Here is a 19488-nt window from a genome sequence, read left to right as displayed (position 1 = left end):
TAACATTTTACGACAGGATGCAAAAACACTTCACAAACAGTGAAAAGACTGGCAAAGCCCAGCAGGCTAACCATGCCTCTTCAATCATAATAAGCAAGCCCTCTAATCTATCAACTGTCAGGTATAGTCACAATGCAACTCGTTCGTTTATTGCTTACACTTCTCTGCAATGCACAACCACCCTCTCCACAGGCTCATTCTTTGTTGCAGATTTAGAGTAGGAAGCTGGGGCTACATACTACACCACGAGTGACATTTGCACTGCACTTTCATGTGTGTGTGTGTATGTGTGTGTGTATGTAGCATTAAATGAAATTAGATCATAATCTGCAAAATTACTGTGCTTTAATTCTAGAAATTGGTAGAAATTACATTTGTGCTTGCAAGATCCTGTATTGATATAGTCTTACGGCCTGAAGCAACATTGCTCCACTCAAAATTTGTAAGAGGAACATCTTTTCCGAAAGGATACAATTTAAAAGAATACTAGTTATCACTTGCAATCAGGATAAGAAATTAGAATTAGCTGGCCTATTGCAATTATTTACTGACAGCTACATTTTTTAATTCATTGTAATAATGGCAACTTTATATATTGCTCCCTGACTACATTAAAACAATTAAATGAAGCTGTAAACTAATATGCAAAGTATATTTATAACACTCCTCTTCTTACTAAATTCAACCAAGCACATACATTAGATATATGTATACCTTTGGAAGCACCTTTCCCTCCCAGCTGCTCTGATATGGCAGGTATGTTCTCAGATGAAAAGTACTACTCCAGATTGTGTGTGTAAACATGAACTTAAAATCCGAGCTGTAATGAGCAACTTAACCAAGTAGCATTTGTGCAACGAAAGCTTCTTAGAATTACTCAATTCAGGGTTTCAATATACTTATTCTTACAATCTGCAAAGAAATAATTTCTGATCAGCTCCCTTCTCCCCATGCCCACTACACTGAAAGCAATTGAGCCAAGGAGGTATCAGGTGGAGAGGAAGGAAAAGGAAGAAAAAGAAAAAGGAAGAAGGATTTTAGAAAAACAAAAATAAATTATACAAAGAATTCTGATTCAAAAGTTAACTTCATAATTAATTAATTAAAATTTGTATTACACCTTGTTTCAATCATTAATGCAATACATAGTACAAAGATCAGGATATTTCAGAAGCTGTGTTTAATAATTATGGGGTACTTTAATCTTCATGTAGATTGGCCAAATCAAATTGGCAAAGGTAATCTGGAAGAGGAGTTTGTAGCAATGATTTTGCAATGGTTTCCTGGAACAAAAAGTGCAGAACCAATGAAGGACAAAGTTATTTCAGATCTAGTACTGTATTACTTAATAATTTCACAATAAAGACTCTCTGGGAAAAGTGATCATAATAATCTTAATTGGAGTTTAATTTTGAGAGTAACATACTCTAATCCAAACAAGAATCTTAAAACATAAACAATGGCAGTTTAATAGGTATGAGGGGAAAGCTGGATAAGGCTTATTGAATAAATAGACTGAAAGGTGTGGCAGTAAATAAAATAGGGCAAACATATAAAGTAATGATTCAAAAGGTAAACAAAAATACATTCCATTAATAAAAAAACCCAGTGAGAAAGATCCATCTATGGCTTACTAGCTAAGAATAACACTAGATTAAAAGCAGTTTACAATGTTGCAAAGAACTATTGGGAGTTTTAGAAAACAGCAAAGGACAACTAAAATGTTGACTGAGAGCGAGTATACTAGCCAGGAAAGTAAAAACCTTGTATGAGTTTTTGGAGGTGGATAGAAAGCAGATTACGTAAAGTAAACATTGGTCTCTTAAAAGCAGAGGCAGGTGCAATTATCATGGAGAATGGGGAAAGGGCAGAGACATTGAACAAATACTTTTTGTGTTTATCTTCAAAAGGAGAAGACACAAATTACATTCCAGAAATAGAGTAACTAAGGGGCTAATGACAGACATTTAAAATAATTAATAATTAATATTTGTGAAACTTGGGGAACTAAAGGCCAACAAATCCCCAGGCCTTCATCCTTGGTTCAGTTGCTGCAATCAAATAAGGTATACAAATGCATCCCTTTGAAGGGTCTAGAATACCAGCTGTATATTAGGAATTAAAGTAGGTTAGGAACAGTCTGGTCAGTAAATAATTAGCTATGGTTCAAATTACTTCATGTTAACCATCTGACCTTTGTAGAGTATATGCTGAATAAGCCTTGGGTGCCAATGTAAGCTATGCAGCAGGGACAGACCTAGTGAAAGAGGAAGGAGGAAAAGAAATTAAGTAGGATCCTAAGAAGGAAATTATCAGTTTGAGAACAACTCACCTTCCCTGTAAGCACTGAGGGAAATTCTGGATCAAATTTGTTGCTGAGGCCAAACCTTAGGAGAGAACATAAAAAAAATGAAGTGCTTGCTAATCAAGGAAAGTGACTTTATAGCAAAAGCTACTATGCAAGTATTCCCTTTTTGAGAAATATATATGCTGTAATGAGAAAAAGCCCTTTTTCACAAGCAAACCCTTAAGAGTTGATACTGAGGAAGATATTATTTCAAGCCATTCTGAAAGTCATATCTTTTTTGGACAGACTTGATTTCAGTAATATAATGTGCACATCACAGCTCCTTTAAAAAAGTCACTCAAATTATATTCGCCCATTTTTTAAAAAAAAAAAATCTTAAATGTTGGATGAAATCTTTTCAAAATCCTATGGATTTTCACAACTATAGAACACTTTTTGTGCAAGATCCAAGAAATTTTTCAGATTTACTTAAACATAAACACCATTAATCCATACCAAGTTATGGTGGTTACTTCCAAATGATGGTACTGTTTTCAAAACATGTGGCAGGTAGAGTACCAGAGAGCCAGCTAACTATCAAAGAGCACCTTGGTCCAATTTTTTAAAAACATTCTAAGGCCAATTTAATTAGTTTCAAACCAGCATTTTAATTTGGGACATTACTCCAAAAGGAACAGTAATTGCTCCTGATTGAGAATACCTGGTCTACTGCATAGTCATCAAAATAGCAATTCTGTGCAGATACTGTATTCTTTATGTCAAAACAATTTGTAGATGTTTCAAATATGAGAAAATAAAGCCTATGAAAGTTGTTCAATGCCACAGGAAGATTTCACATTACATAAAAGAAAAAAAAATATCAAGGGTGGAAAGGTGACATTTACTGCTTCACTTAAATAAAATCTTTTCCATCTCAGAATGGAGTGCACAAAAATACATAATATTAGTAAGGATCATAATTTTACTATAAACAGCAAGTTCAGCAATGTATCAAGTTACAAGAACTACTGGATAATAGAAACAAGATCTTCCAATCCAGTGTGTGGATTAGACTAGAATACAATGGAAGAGTATGCATACATTTTTACAACATAATAAAGAAGAGCAATTACATTGAAAGTCTTGTCCATCTTGGCAGTTATTAGGTTCCCAGGCTCTTGAAACCTCATCAGAAAGTTGCAGAGTGCCGCAAAAATTCAACTGTTTTCCCATTTTTTTAGGAATGGATTTAAACAAGCTGAACTTAGTAAAGCCTCAATACTGCATTGTCAATTGTTTAATAAGCAGCTGATGACTACTCTGCTTGGGGAAGGTACATCAGCCAATCTTGACACCTCTGTCCTTGCTGCCCCTCAGTAACATCAGAAAACAGGTCCTGCATGTTGCTGATGACATCCTGTTCTATTTCACCACCACCTCCCTTGACTCCTCCATTTCCTCCGATTTGTCACACTGCTTATCCAATAGCTAGGCCTGGAAGAGCAGAAATTTCCTTCAATTACATATTGGGAAGACCAAAGTCATTGTCTTCTTCATTCCTTAACCTCAGACTCCATCCCTTAGCATAGCCACTGTCTGAGGCTGAAACATACTATTTTTAAATTTAGGTATCCTATTTGACCCAGGGCTGAGCTTCTAACCCCATATTCCCTTCATCACCAGGCAGAAGTAATCTATCTTTGTAATATCACCATTTCTGCCTCAGCCGTCAGCTACTGAAATGCTTATCTAGGCCTTTGTGATCTCCAAACTTGATTATGGATGATAAGAGAGGCAAACAATTTCACTGCAGACATTCATGACTACATTCCATCAATGGTACTGCACATATCAGAAACTAATCCAATCTAGTATCACTCATTTCCTGGAAAAACTCAGCAGGTCTGGCAGCATCGGCGGAGAAGAAAAGAGTTGACGTTTCGAGTCCTCATGACCCTTCAACAGAACTATGTGAATCCAAGGAGAGGGGTGAAATATAAGCTGGTTTAAGGTGGGGGGTAGGGGGAGAGAAGTGGAGGAGGGTGGTGTGGTTGTAGGGACAAACAAGCAGTGATAGGAGCAGATCATCAAAAGATGTCACACACAAAAGAACACAGAGGTGTTGAAGTTGGTGATATTATCTAAACAAATGTGCTAATTAAGAATGGATGGTAGGGCACTCATGGTAAAGCTCGAGTGGGGGTGGGGGGAGCATAAAAGATTTAAAAATAATGGAAATAGGTGGGAAAAGAAAAATCTATATAAATTATTGGAAAAAACAAAAGGAAGGGGGAAGAAACAGAAAGGGGGTAGGGATGGAGGAGGGAGTTCAAGACCTAAAGTTTTTGAATTCAATATTCAGTAAAGTGCCTAGTCGGAAGATGAGGTGCTGTTCCTCCAGTTTGCATTGGGCTTCACTGGAACAATGCAGCAAGCCAAGGACAGACATGTGGGCAAGAGAGCATGGTGGAGTGTTAAAGTGGCAAGCGACAGGAAGGTTAGGGTCATTCTTGCGGACAGACCGCAGGTGTTCTGCAAAGCGGTCGCCCAGTTTACGTTGTAGAGGAGACCGCATTGGGAGCAACAAATAAAGTAGACTAAGTTGGGGGAAATGCAAGTGAAATGGTGCTTCACTTGAAAGGAGTGTTTGGGCCCTTGGACGGTGAAGAGAGAGGAAGTGAAGGGGCAAGTGTTACATTTTTTGCGTGGGCATGGGGAGGTGCCATAGGTGGGGGTTGAGGAGTAGGGGGTGATGCTGGAGTGGACCAGGGTGTCCCGGAGGGAACGATCCCTACGGAATGCCGACAGGGGGGGCAGTGAAGGGAAGATGTGAAGGGAAGATGTGTTTGGTGGTGGCATCATGCTGGAGTTGGCGGAAATGGCGGAGGATGATCCTTTGAATGCGGAGGCTGGTGGGGTGATAAGTGAGGCCAAGGGGGACCCTATCGTGTTTCTGGGAGGGAGGGGAAGGCGTGAGGGCGGATGTGCGGGAGATGGGCCAGACATGGTCGAGGGCCCTGTCAACCACCGTGGGTGGAAAACCTCGGTTTTTTGTTTTGCATTTCCAGCGCCGGTTTTTTGTTTTTATCACTTAAGTCCTGCTGTTTGCTCTCTCTCTCTCTCTCTCACACGCACACACACGCACGCACACACACGCACGCACACACACGCACACACACACACACACGCACACACACGCACACACACGCACACACACGCACACACACGCACACACACGCACACACACGCACACACACGCGCACACACGCGCACACACGCGCACACACGCGCACACACGCGCACACACGCGCACACACGCGCACACACACACACACACACACACACACACACACACAGAGTGGTGGAGGCGGCAAGAAAGACAGAATTCAAAAATACGCAAATAGTCCTTGAATTAAATGAAGAAAATTCTTCATTCTTCCCAATAAAAAGTTCAAATTACAAGCTTTCAAAAAAAATCACAAGCACGGAATTTGCAACAAATTCAGAGAAACTACACACCATAAAAAAAGTCACAAACTGCAATTTATTTGATGCCCAGATACTATTGGTTAAAATAAAAAAAACTACTAACTGGGGCAGAAAGGGACAATTGGTGTGACCTTCAGTATTTTCAGTAATGCCATTTTGGAATTAACATTTACAGTAACAAAGCTATCTTTTAAGAATATAAACTTACAGCAAAAATTGGATACTGCTGCCAACTAAAGCTAAAGGCAGGAATCTTAGAGGGACCTAAAAAACGTAAAAGCCTTAAAATGCAGTGGCCTCTACTCCCCCTTCTGTTTTGAGAATTATTGCAACAGTACCCTGTTAGATTCTGAAATATATACACAAGTTGACCTATAACTCTGAAGCTCAAGTTGCACTTTCCATTTCACCGGTAGCCAATGAGGGAATGTAAAAGTTATCCAAGTCTGTTTACTGGCTTTCAGGGATTACTCAATCTATTTCAGAATACTTTTATTGCTATGGTATAATAAATCTCTCCTCAATCACTAAACTGATTATTGACTGTATGTGTGCAAACAGGATATATTGTCTATCCTATAGTCAGCTTCTCCATGGCAAAGCAATATTCGATCAAGCCATCTGATCACCTTAGCAGCTGACAACTTGACACGCAGTCCACACTAATTGGAAGGATCAAAGGCATCTCAATTGGACAAGCTTGTCAATATCAGTTGTAGCAAGTACAAATTGATTTTGCAGCTCAGAGGATTGATACCATAACACAAGTAAATAATTACATGTTAAAAGCTTCTCAAATGAGAGCATTAAGTTCTTTATAACTACTGGAAATACAATACAATGCAAATGTCCAAGTAATAAATCATATGCGTAATTTCTCTCTTTTATAGAGGGGGGGGGCAAAGATATGAATTGTAATATTTTCCCTTCAGGCCCTTCATGTTCTTTAATCAAATTGCTTCCATGATTAATCAATATTGCTCTTCAAGCAGCTATCCTGAGCCATACTACAGCATCACGTTGAAACTCTGAATTAATTTCCCCTCCCCAGGAAGCTCAGAACTTAAACATAAAACAGTAAATGCTGGTAATGCACAGCAGGTGAGTCAGCGTCTGTGGAGAGATCCGTTGGGCGAGATAATGTCTTGGGTATGGATCCTTCTACAAAAATCCTCTCCAAAACAGTACAGCCAATGTCAGGAGACACAAATTTAATAATTCATCCACTATATTAAAGATCATCTTTTCAACTGTACACGAGATGTGTATTGCCCCCTCTTCCATTACAATTATTTATCTAAAAAAATTGACAGTTACATAGAAAGATCAGTTTTGTCAAAAGAAACAATATGATCTGAACAGAACCCACCTGCAAGTGCTTGCAGGTTATTTTGTTGTGGTATATTACAATTAATCCAGTCCCATCACAGAACTGATAAAGATGAGAAAGGCCTTTTGGCCCAACTTTGCTTATGCATCTCATGGGGCACTACATTCTTTTGCAAATTGGTATTTGAACCTCTTACTTACACTACTTTATCTCGAATTCCATTTCATATATTAACCATTGTGAAGAGTTTCCTGTTTTCAGCCCTAAATTTGCCTTTGTACTACTTTTAACCTATCTCCATCCCACTATCCTGCTTTAGTCTGAAATAGTTATCAGATCTATTTATGTTCACATTGCAGGCAATCATATATACCTCTGCAAGGTTGCCCCTCATTTGGCTCATTCCAAATCTGGCCTCTTGACAATCCCCAATTTCAATCGCTCCACCATTGGAGGCCGTGCCTTCAGCTAAAAAAAAAACTTGTATTTATGCATTGCCTTTAACATAATGAAACATCCCAAGGTCCTTCTCAGCAGCATAAAAATAAGAACATGACACCAAGGTGATATCAGGTCAGATGACTGAAAGTTTGTTCAAAGAGGTAGTAGCTTTAAAGGAAAGTGTCTTAGAGGAAGAGAGCAAGCCAGAGCAGAGGAAGAGGTGTCGGGAGGGAATTCCAGAGCTTCTAGCCTAGACAACTAAAGGCACAGCCATCACGAGTGGAGCAATTATAATTGAGAATGCAGAAGAGGCCAGAATTGGAGGAGCCCAGAGAGGGTTTAAGGTTGGAGGAGATTATAGAGACAGGGAGGGGCAAGGCCACTGAGGGGGGGGGGAATGGATTTGAAAACAAGGATGAGAATTTTAAAATCAAAGTCCTAAGCTGCCAAGTACCTTAGCTCAGGAATTTCCTTCATAAATCCCTCCACTTCATTGTCTCTCCTTCCTCCTTTATAACACTCCTTAAAAGCTACCTCTATCTTCCCCAATATCACCTTATGTAGTGAAGTATCATACTCTGTTCAACAACACTGTTGTCAAGCACCAAGGGACATTTTACGATGTTAAAGATACTTTATAAATGTAAGTTGTCATCTCCTTTCAAGTCTTTCCTTATAACTCAGGCCTCTGAAGCTATGCATCAATCTCACGTTTCTAATGAAAGGTCATGACCTTAAACGTTAACACTGTTTCTCTCTCTCCATAGATTCCACCAGATCAGAGTATTTCCAACATTTCCTGTTTCTCTATCGGTCTCGCATTCCTCTCCGAACAATCTCTAGATGTTCTCCCGTTTGTCAGTCCTCTTTGCGTAGAGTCCTTTGGGATAAGGACGACTTGCTTCCACTTTGGTTCAGTGGGTTCCGAGATGGCTGATAAGTCCAATGAGTGATCTGCAGCCTCTGCCACTTGTTGGACGGGCAGTGCTTGAAAGGTTGGCTCAATGAAATGTTTGGAGATTTGTACACTCCCTCCAACTTCATCTCTGCATGTTCCTGATGAAGCCTCTTGATTCTTTTGGTGCCATTCCAAATGAATCTTCTGCATTTTGGTGGTTCACAGGTCAGTGAATCCCATGAGTCAATGGGAATGTTTAACCTCTTCAAAAAAGGTGCTTTGAGCACATTCCTAAATCTCATTGAAATGTATAAAATTCTGATAGGGGTGGAGAGACTGGATGCAGTGATAATGCTTCCTCTGGCTGGGTGGATCTAAAATAAGGGGTCACCATCTCAGGACACAGGGTAGACCATTTTAGGACTGAGATGAGGAGAAACTTCTTCACTCAGAGGGTGGTGAATTTATGGAATTCTCAAGCACGGTGACGGTGAAGTCACTGAATATATTTGAGGAAATAAATTCCTGGACTCTAAAGGCGTCAAATGGTGTGGGGAGAGAGCGGGAGTACAGCGTTCAGATAGAGAATCAGTCATGATCATACTGAATGGTGGAGCAGGCTCAAAGGGCCGAATGGCCTGCTCCTATTTTCTATGTTTCTAAAACGTTTCTGCTATCCCCCTGGGAATCTTTTGCTGTGACTGAATTCAGCAGTTGCTTTGGGAGTCTGGTTTCAGACATTCGAATGACATGTCCTGTCCAGCAGAGCTGGTTTTGACTGATTAATGCTTTGATGCTGGGCATATTGAATTGGGACGTTGCTGTTGAACCATCTTTCTTGCCACTGGATTTGGAGGATCTTGCAAAGGCACCAGTGCTTTGGAGGTGCCAGCTGTAGGTTGTCCAAATCTCCTAATCAAATAAGAGCACAGATATCATTGCTACCTGGTTATCAGTGACAGAACTGAATGCAGCATCCAAACTGAGGTCACAACTTAAACATTCAATCCCTCCATCATTGACACACAGTGGCAGTGTGAACTATATACAAGATGCACTGCAGCAACTCACTGGCTCTGTCAACAGCTCCTTCCAAATCCATGACCTGTACCGTCTAGAAGGACGAGGGCAGATGATGTACCAGAACACCACCACCTGCAAGTCCCTCTCCAAGCCACACCCCACCCTGACTTGGAACTATATCACCGTTTCTTCACTTTCACTGGATCAAATTCCTGGAACTACCTTCCTAGAAGCACTGTGGATGTACTTGCACCAGATGGGCTGCAGCAGTTGAAGAAGGTGGCTCACCAACACCTTCTCAAGGACAATTAAGGATGGATAATAAACATTGGCCTTGCCAGCGATGCCCACATCCCATGAAAAAATAAAGGATTAAAATAGCATTCCGGTCCTCCCCAATTGCAGGAGGACTGAAGCGTAATGGTGGACATCACATGCTTGTTTTGACCATATAGTTCAGCATTCTAATTATTCTTTCAATTGCTGCTCTGCAGCAGTTGTACATGTGAAATATAGAGTTTACTAAAACTTTTTCAATTACATCATTAAACAACTTTGACACCAGTGTACTTATTCCAATTAAACATCATATGAAATTGTTCTGTCCAAATAAATATTTTATCTTATTCTATTGTTGCCGAGCTATCTTAACAAATGTGACTCCTAGTTTGCATTGGGTTTCTGCATCCAAATCATGAATCAAAGTTAAAAATAATAAGGGCCCCAATACTGATCTTGGGCTCCCAGCTCAGCTCTTCCCCCACCCTAAAGTAACTCTCTAAACTTACTCCCATCAACTGATTTCTTATCTGTTCCCAAGTTTCATCCCAAATTCCCAACACTAAATTTCCTGTAAAACTTTCTCAATTTTTTTTGGATGTCAAGGTACATTATATGAAATAGGTTTTAACATCTGTCATTGGTAAAATGCTAGTGTCCATTATTAAGGAAGCAATAGCAGGACATTTAAAAAACCTTAATGCAATCAATGTGGTTTTGTGAAAGGGAAATCATGTTTGACAAATTTGCTAGAGATTTTTGAGAATATAACAAGCAGAGTTGATAAAGGGGAACCAGTAGATGTAGTGTATTTGGATTTCCAGAAGGCATTCAATAAGGTGCCACAAGATAAAAGCTCACCTGATTGGGAGTAATGTATTAGCATGGATTGCAGATTGGTTAACACACAAAAGACAAAGTCGGGATTAACGGGTCTTATTCAGGTTGGAAAGACTTCACTAGTGGAGTGCCACAAGGATCAGTCCTAGGGCCTCAATTATTTACTAAGTATATTAATGATTTGGAGGAGGGGGCAGGGTATAATGTATCCAAATTTGCTACCAAAACAAAAATAGGTGGGAGGGCATGTTGTGATGAGGACATAAGGAATCTGCAAGTGGATATAGAAAGGTTGAGTAAGTGGGCAAAAACTTGGCAGATGGAGTTTAATGTAGGAAATTATGAGGTCTTGCACTTTGGAAGGATAAATCAAAAGGCAGATTATTTAAATGGAGAGAGATTCCAAAAAAAAAAGTGCAGCAGAGAGGAATCTGGGTGTTCTTGTACATGAAACACAAAAAAAAAGTTAACATGCAGGTGCAACAAGTAATTAAGGCAGCAAATGGAATTTTGGCCTGTATTGCTAGGGGGTTGGAGTTTAAAAATAGGGAAGTCTTGTTACAACTGTACAGAGTGTTGGTGAGGCCGTACCTGGAATACTGTGTAGAGCTTTGGTCCCCATACTCCAGAAAGGATATTCTGGCATTGGAGGCAGTTTAAAAGAGCTTAATTAGGCTGATTCCTGGGATGAAGGGGTTGACCTATCAAGAACAGCTAAACAGGTTAGGTCTTTATTCACTAGAGTTTAGAAGAATGAGGGGTGATCTAATTGAAATGTACAAGATTCTGAGGGGCTTGGCAGGGTAAATGATGAGAGGATGTTTCCACTAGCAGGGGAATCTCAAACTAAGGGACATAGTTACAGAATAAGGAGACACTCATTTAAAACTGAGATGCGAAGGAATTTTTCTCAGAGGGTAGTGTATGTCTGGAATTCTCTACCCTAGAGAATTGTGGAGGGTAGATCATTGAAAGTATTTAAAGAGGAGGTAGATAGATTTTTGAAATATCAGGGAGTTGATGGCTATGAGGAGCTGGTACGAAAGGAGGAGTTGAGGCTTTGGGCAGATCTTATTGAATGGCAGGGCAGACTTGAGGGGCTAAATCACCTACTCCTGCTATTTCTTGTGTTCTTATGTTCATAGGCTGCTTGGTATACACTTTGTCGTAGAAGGTGATCAGGCAGATTATTTCCCGTCTAAATCTCGAGTAGGCTGTTGAATTTATAGGGAATTCTCAAGTTCCCATTACTTTATCCAATAGCAAAGGAAGACTAAACAGCATTCAGCTACCCAACTTGTTTTCTCATTCTTTTTGGAAACGTGCCCACATTACTTCATTTTTCCCTTATGGGGGAAACTGATGAATCACATCATACAAATCTCAGTCCTCATCTCCCTTAGTGCTCTCGAATAAATACCATCCATCCATCCACAGGAATTTGCTTCTTGGAGCCATTTCAACCTGCCTGGTAATTCAAAATCATTAATATAACATTAATTCTACTTGGATTATTGCTATGTGAGGATGGTATTTTACCTTATATCTTCTTTAGTAAATGCTTGAAGTGTATAATTTATATAGTATACATTAAATATCTTATGCTCAACCTTGATCTCAGCCTCAATGGCATCTTTTGTAGCTTTTACCTCTACTCCACTTGCCCTTCTAGTATTCTGATATTTTTTGAACCAAACATCTTTTCCCCTCCAAATTCAATATTTTGATGTATATCCACTTGTTTTGTAATCATCTAGGAGGGCTGCTTCACAATTGTTTTTATAGGATTTAGAGTTTTTTTTTCCTTATGTTGCTAATCCATTTTATGTTGTATACGTAAACTATAAAACTTTACCGTAATGAAGTTAAGCATCCACACAATCATATCTGTGCCTACTCCTTGCTAGAGTATTTGAAACTAATCCCCTTGCCCTGCAGTCTCCTTACAGACTCATTTCATCCTCTGCCTGGTTCAAGAGTTTATCCATCTTTCCATTATTGTATTCCTCAACTACTGCCATTACTAAAGCTGTTGCTGCTCTGACAATGCTCCACATAAAAGAAATTTACCTCTTCCCTTATTCTCAGCAATTAAATTGATGGCCACTATCATTTGCTACCGTACTAGAGAAAAACAAAATCTGTCCCTATTCACCCTATTAAAACCCTTCATACTTCTGAAAACATTTATTAAATCTCTTCATCCTTCTCTGCTCCAGTGGAAATAGTCCCAACAATTTAGTCATTCCTCATAAATATGGTCGCTCGTCGTTCATAAATAATTGCTCACGTGGAGTGGAAATGCTGGTGCAGTTTGGCTGAGCCAATTGGCCTAGTTCCATGTTGTAACTTCTACATATGTATCTTTGCTCTAGGTTTGATAATCTTCGATATGCATTTATTGTACATGCTCAGTATTTTATCTTTAAAATGCGATTCATGTTCCTTTTAAAGAAGTCTGGTTCACTGAATTATAGAATCATACAACACAGGAGACCTTTCCGCCCATTATATCTGTGACAGAGTTCCATTCCTTTACTCTTTCCCCATTACCCTACAGATTTTTCCTTTAAGACTTTATCCAATTCCATTTTGAAAATTACAATTGAATCTGCTTCCACCACCCTTTCAGCCGATGCATTCCAGATGTTGCTGCATAATTTAAAAAACTTGAAAGTACCATGACTTCTTTTTCCTAAGCATCTCATTTAGCGTTATCAAGTCACAATACGCACAGCCTGTGGTAGCTTCTCTAACACAATGAGAATAATGCATGATTAATTCATATCCCAATTGGATACTCCCATTTTTTATATGATTGACTGATTTGAAGTAGCGATTTAGAGAAATCTTTTTTCCATGCACCATTTTCATTTCTTCATAGAAATAATGGTTTTCCATCATATGGACCTCACGTAACATACACAACATAATGGTCAACTTTGCCTTTACATATTAAAGATGTCCCAACCAATGTACAGTTGAAAGTTTTCACCACCTGTAGGATCAACATCTTGAATTTACATATAGAGCTACACAACCACCTTTTACGAAAATCTATATCTCTGTAGTTAATTTCAACAGATGTTCATCAGGGTCATGAGGCAGCAATTAGACATTGATACCTGTGGCTGAATTTCTCCCATTCCCTAATACAGGGGTTCCAAGACGAATTGCAACAGTTCCATCAACTGAGGCTATCAGCTAATGAAGCAAGCCAAGAACTGAACTTTGGAAATTGTTGATTTGTGGCTCAATTTCTCATTGGGTGATGTATTCAGTGACTCAATACTGCACCATGTGGTTTATTTATATACTTTAAGTACTAGCACTATGAGACATGGACATTTTCCGAAATGGTTTGAGACAGCTGCCTGAACAGGCGCGCTCAGGAAAAGCTTGCATATTTTACAGTTTGAGGAATATATTTGGAGATTCTTAAAAGAGCAGGAAAAAACCTTTCTAGCAGAATATATATATATATATATATATATATTTAAGTGCATAACGATCTATACCACATTCCCTCAAGTCCACCATTTAAGTGCCATATTCCCCAATAGAGTTGAATGTAAAAAACAGACCATGATATTATTATAATGCATGGAGAAAAGATTAACACTAATAAACAAATCAAGCCAATTGCATTACACTGCAACATTGTATTAAGATTCCAACTTAAGGGTATTTTCTGCTTTGACAAGTTTACAATGAGAAATTGCCTGTCCTAAGAACAAGAGGGCACTCAGTAGAGCACATATCTTCGCCATGCTGTGTTAATTTTATTACGATTGAGCAGTCCTTCCTTGAGGTTTATCGCCATCTTGTTTATGCTTTAACTACAAAACTGAAAAACAATCTTTTTAGCAAGAGCTTCCATCTCACTGAAGAAGCTTCAGGCCAATCTACATCTAACAACCTGTTCTGAAAACTCTGCTCACATTTTGAAACTATGACAAATTCCACTATAGCAGCAGAGACAATCCACAACATTCTAAAAAAAAATCAATTTGCCCCATCTCCCAGTGTTAACAGATCCTTTAAAAAAAAAATCAGGATCCAAGTCTGCAGCTTATCCAAGAAAAAAAATTCAGTTCTTCCTTGGTCATACTCTCCTAGCTGTGCACCAGGTTTTGTTAAAATCAGTCTGCCAGCTTTTGAGATATCTTGTTTACAGCCAAATAGAGTAACAAACGGGGCAAAAACATTACCTCCACCCACCTTCAGCAGCAGAGGCAAAAATGATTCAGATCTCCAGCATCTGCAGTAAAAACACCAATGCTAGAAAAATTCAGCAAGTCTGGCAGTGTTGTGGAAAGAGAAATGAAATTAACATTTCAGATTGATGACCTATCATTAAAACTGAAACATAAAAAAATTGTTCACAGGATGTGGGAGTTGCAGACTTATCCTGAGTTGCCATTGAGAAGGTGTGGTGAGCCGCCTTCTTGAACTGCTGACTTCTGGGTATTGTAGGTACACCCACATTATTGCTGTTAAGTAGAGAGTTTCAGGACTGTGACCCAGCAATGACGAAGGAACTGCAACACCAGGATGATTATGACTTGGAGGGGAACTTGCAAGTGGTGATATTCCCATGTCCTGGTTCTTCTAGATGACAGAGCGTATAAGTTTGGAAGGTGCTGTCAAAGGAGCCTTGGCGAGTTGCTACAGTGCATCTTGTATATAATACACACTGCTGCCACTGCACCCAGTGGTGTAGGGTGATGCTGCCAGACCTGTGAATATTTGCAGCATTTTCTGATGTTGAAACTGCACATCCCTAGTGTGAGATTCTCCATTCAGTAATTTTAATGCTTGTGAAATTGAGGGTCGAGGTTGTGCAATTACCCCAAAGTGTGCTCCACAAGCATCAAAACAGTAAATTTTCTCTATACCTTTTCTTCACTTCATTCACAGGAAATAGGTGTCACTATGCCTACCCCTAAGTTAGTCTTGAGAAGGTGGTTGTGAGCCATTTGCCTGAATATAACTGAGTGACTTGCAAGACCATTTCACACAGTAGTTAAGAATCACCCACACTGCTGTGGGTCTGGAGTCACATGTAGTCCAGACCAGGTAAGGATGGCAGATTTCCTTCCCTAAAGTAAATTTGTGTACCAAATGGGTTTTTACAACAATTTAGTGGTTTGTGGTTACCATTACTGAAACTAGCTTTTTATTCCATATTTCATTCATTAAATTTAAAACACCCTAGCAGTCATGTTGGGGTTTGAACTCATGTCATCAGATCAATCGCCAAGGTTTCTGGATTACTAGTAGCTGAACTGAACTGTCCTAGTAGGCTACTGGACCCCAATAGTATTTGTATACCCCAACTTTTAACAACCATAATAGGCAAGCATTGAGATAGCAAACTACAGTGACCTGCAAAATTCCTCTCCTGCATTAATACACTACTATATAAATGCTCACTCCAAAAGTAATTGCAACCAGTGTCTTTATTTGGAAAATATCTGCCCTATTACTCTTCTCTAAGTTTCATAGCATCTTTAAGATTACATGTTTAATTTGACGAATTATACTGACAACAAACATTTTCTTCAGAATGTATTCCCGAAACAGAGCGGTGAACTAAACGCATAAAAATCAATGCAGACATTGCCTATACATTTTTACTTCAAAGGGGAGGAGTATTCAAAGCCGACGTTGCGACCAAGCAGGGTTGCAACAGAGCTAAAACTGCATAGGTAGTTACGAGAAATACAAGTAGCAATACAATAGTAGCAAATACAATAGCATTACAAGTTTCATGATTTTAGGACCATCTCAAGCCCAACTAATCACATTAATTTTGGTATAAAAAGTGACACATTTAAATGCCATCACACGCTCAAAAGGTAAACAATTCCATTTGTTTGAATGGGCTCACAATCAAACCGTCCAGATTATATAAATCTCACTAATCACCGTTTCTTACATGTGACAGATTGCCGATCTTTCAAGAACAGCGTAACAACTGCTATTATAAAGATGACCATTGCAATTAATTCTTGAAAACGGGATTAAACAACAAAGTGGGGACATTGGGCAGTTTTAAAATCAGATCAGCTTTTCTGGTTAAACCTACAGATCACAGAGGCTGGATGCAGACTGCAACAAGAGCGGATAACATACACCAGCACTAATCCCTTTCAGGTACAATTGCCTGCCAGTTCACTTTTTCTCTTTTCCTTAACAATGTTTCCGCGTCCCTTCGCCTGGTTACGACCGCATCATGCATGCTCGGCCGTTGTCAGCAAAGGCCGGAAACCGGACTAGGGCCGACTCTGAGCAAGCCTCCCGGCGGATAGAACAAGCTGGGGGGGATCAACTCTCCACCCAATCCGCTCCTACTGTGTCCCAACTTACACTGTTATATGCCCAGCCCCTCGCACCACCACGGGGTCAGGAGTATATCGGATCAAATGTTCGTCCATCACCACCCGCTCGTCCTCCTCGTCCAGCTCATATATAGTGTCGAAGTCGGCCATGTTACTGCTGAGGGGCACGAGCCGTCCCCGCGCCTGCGCATGCGCGCACCCAGGCCCCGCTGACGTCACAAGCAGCCTCTGCTGTTTGACGGCCACGTGCCGAATCGCAGGAGCAGCAACAGGAGCAAGGCGGGGGCGAGAGTGGGGGAGATTGGGAGAGACAGGGAGATGGTGGGAGCGAATGGGAAAGAGTGGGGGAGGATGATAGTGACTGGGAAGGAGTGGGAGAGACTGAGAGAGCGTGGGAAAGACTGGGAGAGGGTGGGCGAGACTGGAAAGGGTAGAAGAGGAGGGAGAGGTTGGGAAAGCATGGGAGAAGCTGGGAATGGGTTTGAGACTTAGAATGGGTGGGAAAGGCTGGGAGAGGGTAGAAGAGACTGGGACAGGGTGGGAGAGGCAGAAAGAGGGTGGGACAGACTGATAGAGGGTGGAAGAAGTTGGGAGAGGGTGGGAGAAAGTGGTAGAGCTTCAGAAAGGATGGGAGAGACGAAGAGGATGGGTGAGAGTATGAGAGTCTGGGAAAGGATGGGAGAGGGTGGGAAAGGATGGGGGAAGATGGGAGAGGCTTGGAGAGGATGGGAGAGACTGGGAATGACTGGAAGAGGGGAGAGGTTGGGAAAGGATGGGGGAAGCTGGGAGAGATTGGAAAAAGCTGGGAGAGAGCTGGGAAAGACAGGCACTGACTGGAAAAGGATGGACAAGGCTGGGAAACACTCGGCATTACTGGAAAAGGCTGAACAAGGATTCAAAGACTTTGCATGACTGGGCAAGATGGAGAAAGACTGGGTGTAATTGTGAAAGGCTGAGAATGTCAGAGACTGTGAAAGAATAGGGAAAGCTGGAAAAGACTGGGCAAGGCCAGGAAAGACAATGGAAGGCTGGAAAATGCCTGGAAAGGATAAACGAGGCCGGACAAGGCCATGGATAGCTGGGGAAGGCTGAGCAAAGCTGGGAAAAACTGGGAAAGACAGGGATGGACTGGGAAAGGGTGAGCAAGCCTGGACGAGGCTGAATAACCTTGCGCAAAGCTGGGAAAACATGTGGAATGCTAGGCAACACTGTGAAACCCTGGGCAAGGCTAGGTAAGGCTTGGAAAGCCTGGGCAAGGCTGGGGAAACCTTGGAATGACATGCTACCCATTGGCACACAGTTTCACAGCAGCGCTTTTGCAACACTTGCAAAGGACTTGCTTATTTAGAAGTTTCGCTCAATGGTATTTTACCCAAGAATCTTGCAGGAGACTGGGAATTTAATTTATTCTGGTAGTCCACATTGGCATAACATTCCTTTGCTTGCTAATTAAGGCAGTCACACAAAACATAATCATCCATATTTCACATAAATAATTACCAAATACACAACCAAAGGTAAATAATATCCCTAGAGAGGAAATTTCTGCGGCATTGGCTATTGACATAGTACCACTGAGTATTGGTGTGGTCTCCCAAAACCGAAAGCAAGCAGCACCCATGTTTAGTAAGTTAAATCTGATCAACCGCAGTCATTTCAGTACAGGATCAACAACAAGAAAAGTAATATAATGGAGTAAGGTGGAAGGCTGTAAGAGTAGCAGCAATTTAATAAGAGACAGGCTAACAAGAATTTTCTATTGGAGAACGGACGGGAAAGTGAAGTTGAGGCAGAATTAGCCATGATCACATTAAATGACAGAGCAGACTTGAGGGACTGTGTGGTCTATTCCGGCTCCTATCTTTTATGTCCTTAATTTAGTAGAGGAGTATTTGTCGATCATCCGATATATTGCAAATAAAGCAGATGGTGCATTTCTCTATGCGAAAATTAATTTGGACTTTCAGAAAACAACGCACAAGCATTCTAATTAAACTTGTATCCATGGTAGAACAAGGAGAAAGATTGTATCAAAACAGGAATTACAGATTGTAACATCTGAGGAGTCCATACTTAGAAGTTTCTGTTGGCCTGTTACTTTAAGGTCCTTGATCTAAATAAGCAAATCCAGGTAAATGTAACTACTTATAAATTGCTGGAGTCAATCAGAGGGCAGCTGTGCAAAAGCTAAATACTGCAGATGCTGGAAATCTGGGATAAAAATTAAAAATACTGGAAATACTTGGGAGATTAGGTAGCATCTGTGAAGAGAAACAGAGTTAGTGATTCAGTCATTCTTTCATCAGAACTGGAAAGAATTGCAAATGTGCAATGAGAAGGGGTTAATTAATAACCTTGTTGTGCTGAGTCCTTTAGGCAACAGTGACCATAACATGATAGAATTCTTCATTAGGAAGGAAAGTGAAGCAGTCCAACCTGAAACTAGGGTCCTAAATATAAACAAAGGAAACTATGAAGGAATGAGGTGTGAGTGGCTAAGATAGATTGGGGAACTTCATTAAAAGGCAATGGATAATATTTAAGGAACGAACTCATG

The 19488-nt window shown here is 40.3% G+C and overlaps 1 protein-coding gene across 1 annotated transcript in view; it reads right to left on the bottom strand.

Annotated features, from left to right (window-relative positions):
* chic1 (cysteine-rich hydrophobic domain 1) overlaps nt 1–17127 on the bottom strand; it is a 44724-nt gene extending 27597 nt beyond the window's left edge. Inside the window, exons 1-2 of the mRNA XM_041196049.1 lie at nt 16960–17127; nt 2333–2387 (exon numbers count right to left, since the gene is read on the bottom strand). Coding sequence (XP_041051983.1) covers nt 2333–2387; nt 16960–17081 — 177 coding nt within the window. The 5' untranslated portion in view covers nt 17082–17127. The remainder of the gene's footprint in view (nt 1–2332; nt 2388–16959) is intronic.
* Nucleotides 17128–19488: the final 2361 nt, after the last annotated feature.

The sequence above is a fragment of the Carcharodon carcharias genome, chromosome 9, assembly GCF_017639515.1.
Source record: "Carcharodon carcharias isolate sCarCar2 chromosome 9, sCarCar2.pri, whole genome shotgun sequence".
NCBI classification, from domain to species: domain Eukaryota; kingdom Metazoa; phylum Chordata; class Chondrichthyes; order Lamniformes; family Lamnidae; genus Carcharodon; species Carcharodon carcharias.
Note: the sequence above shows the minus strand (reverse complement) of the source record. Positions and strands in the feature narration are given on the sequence as shown.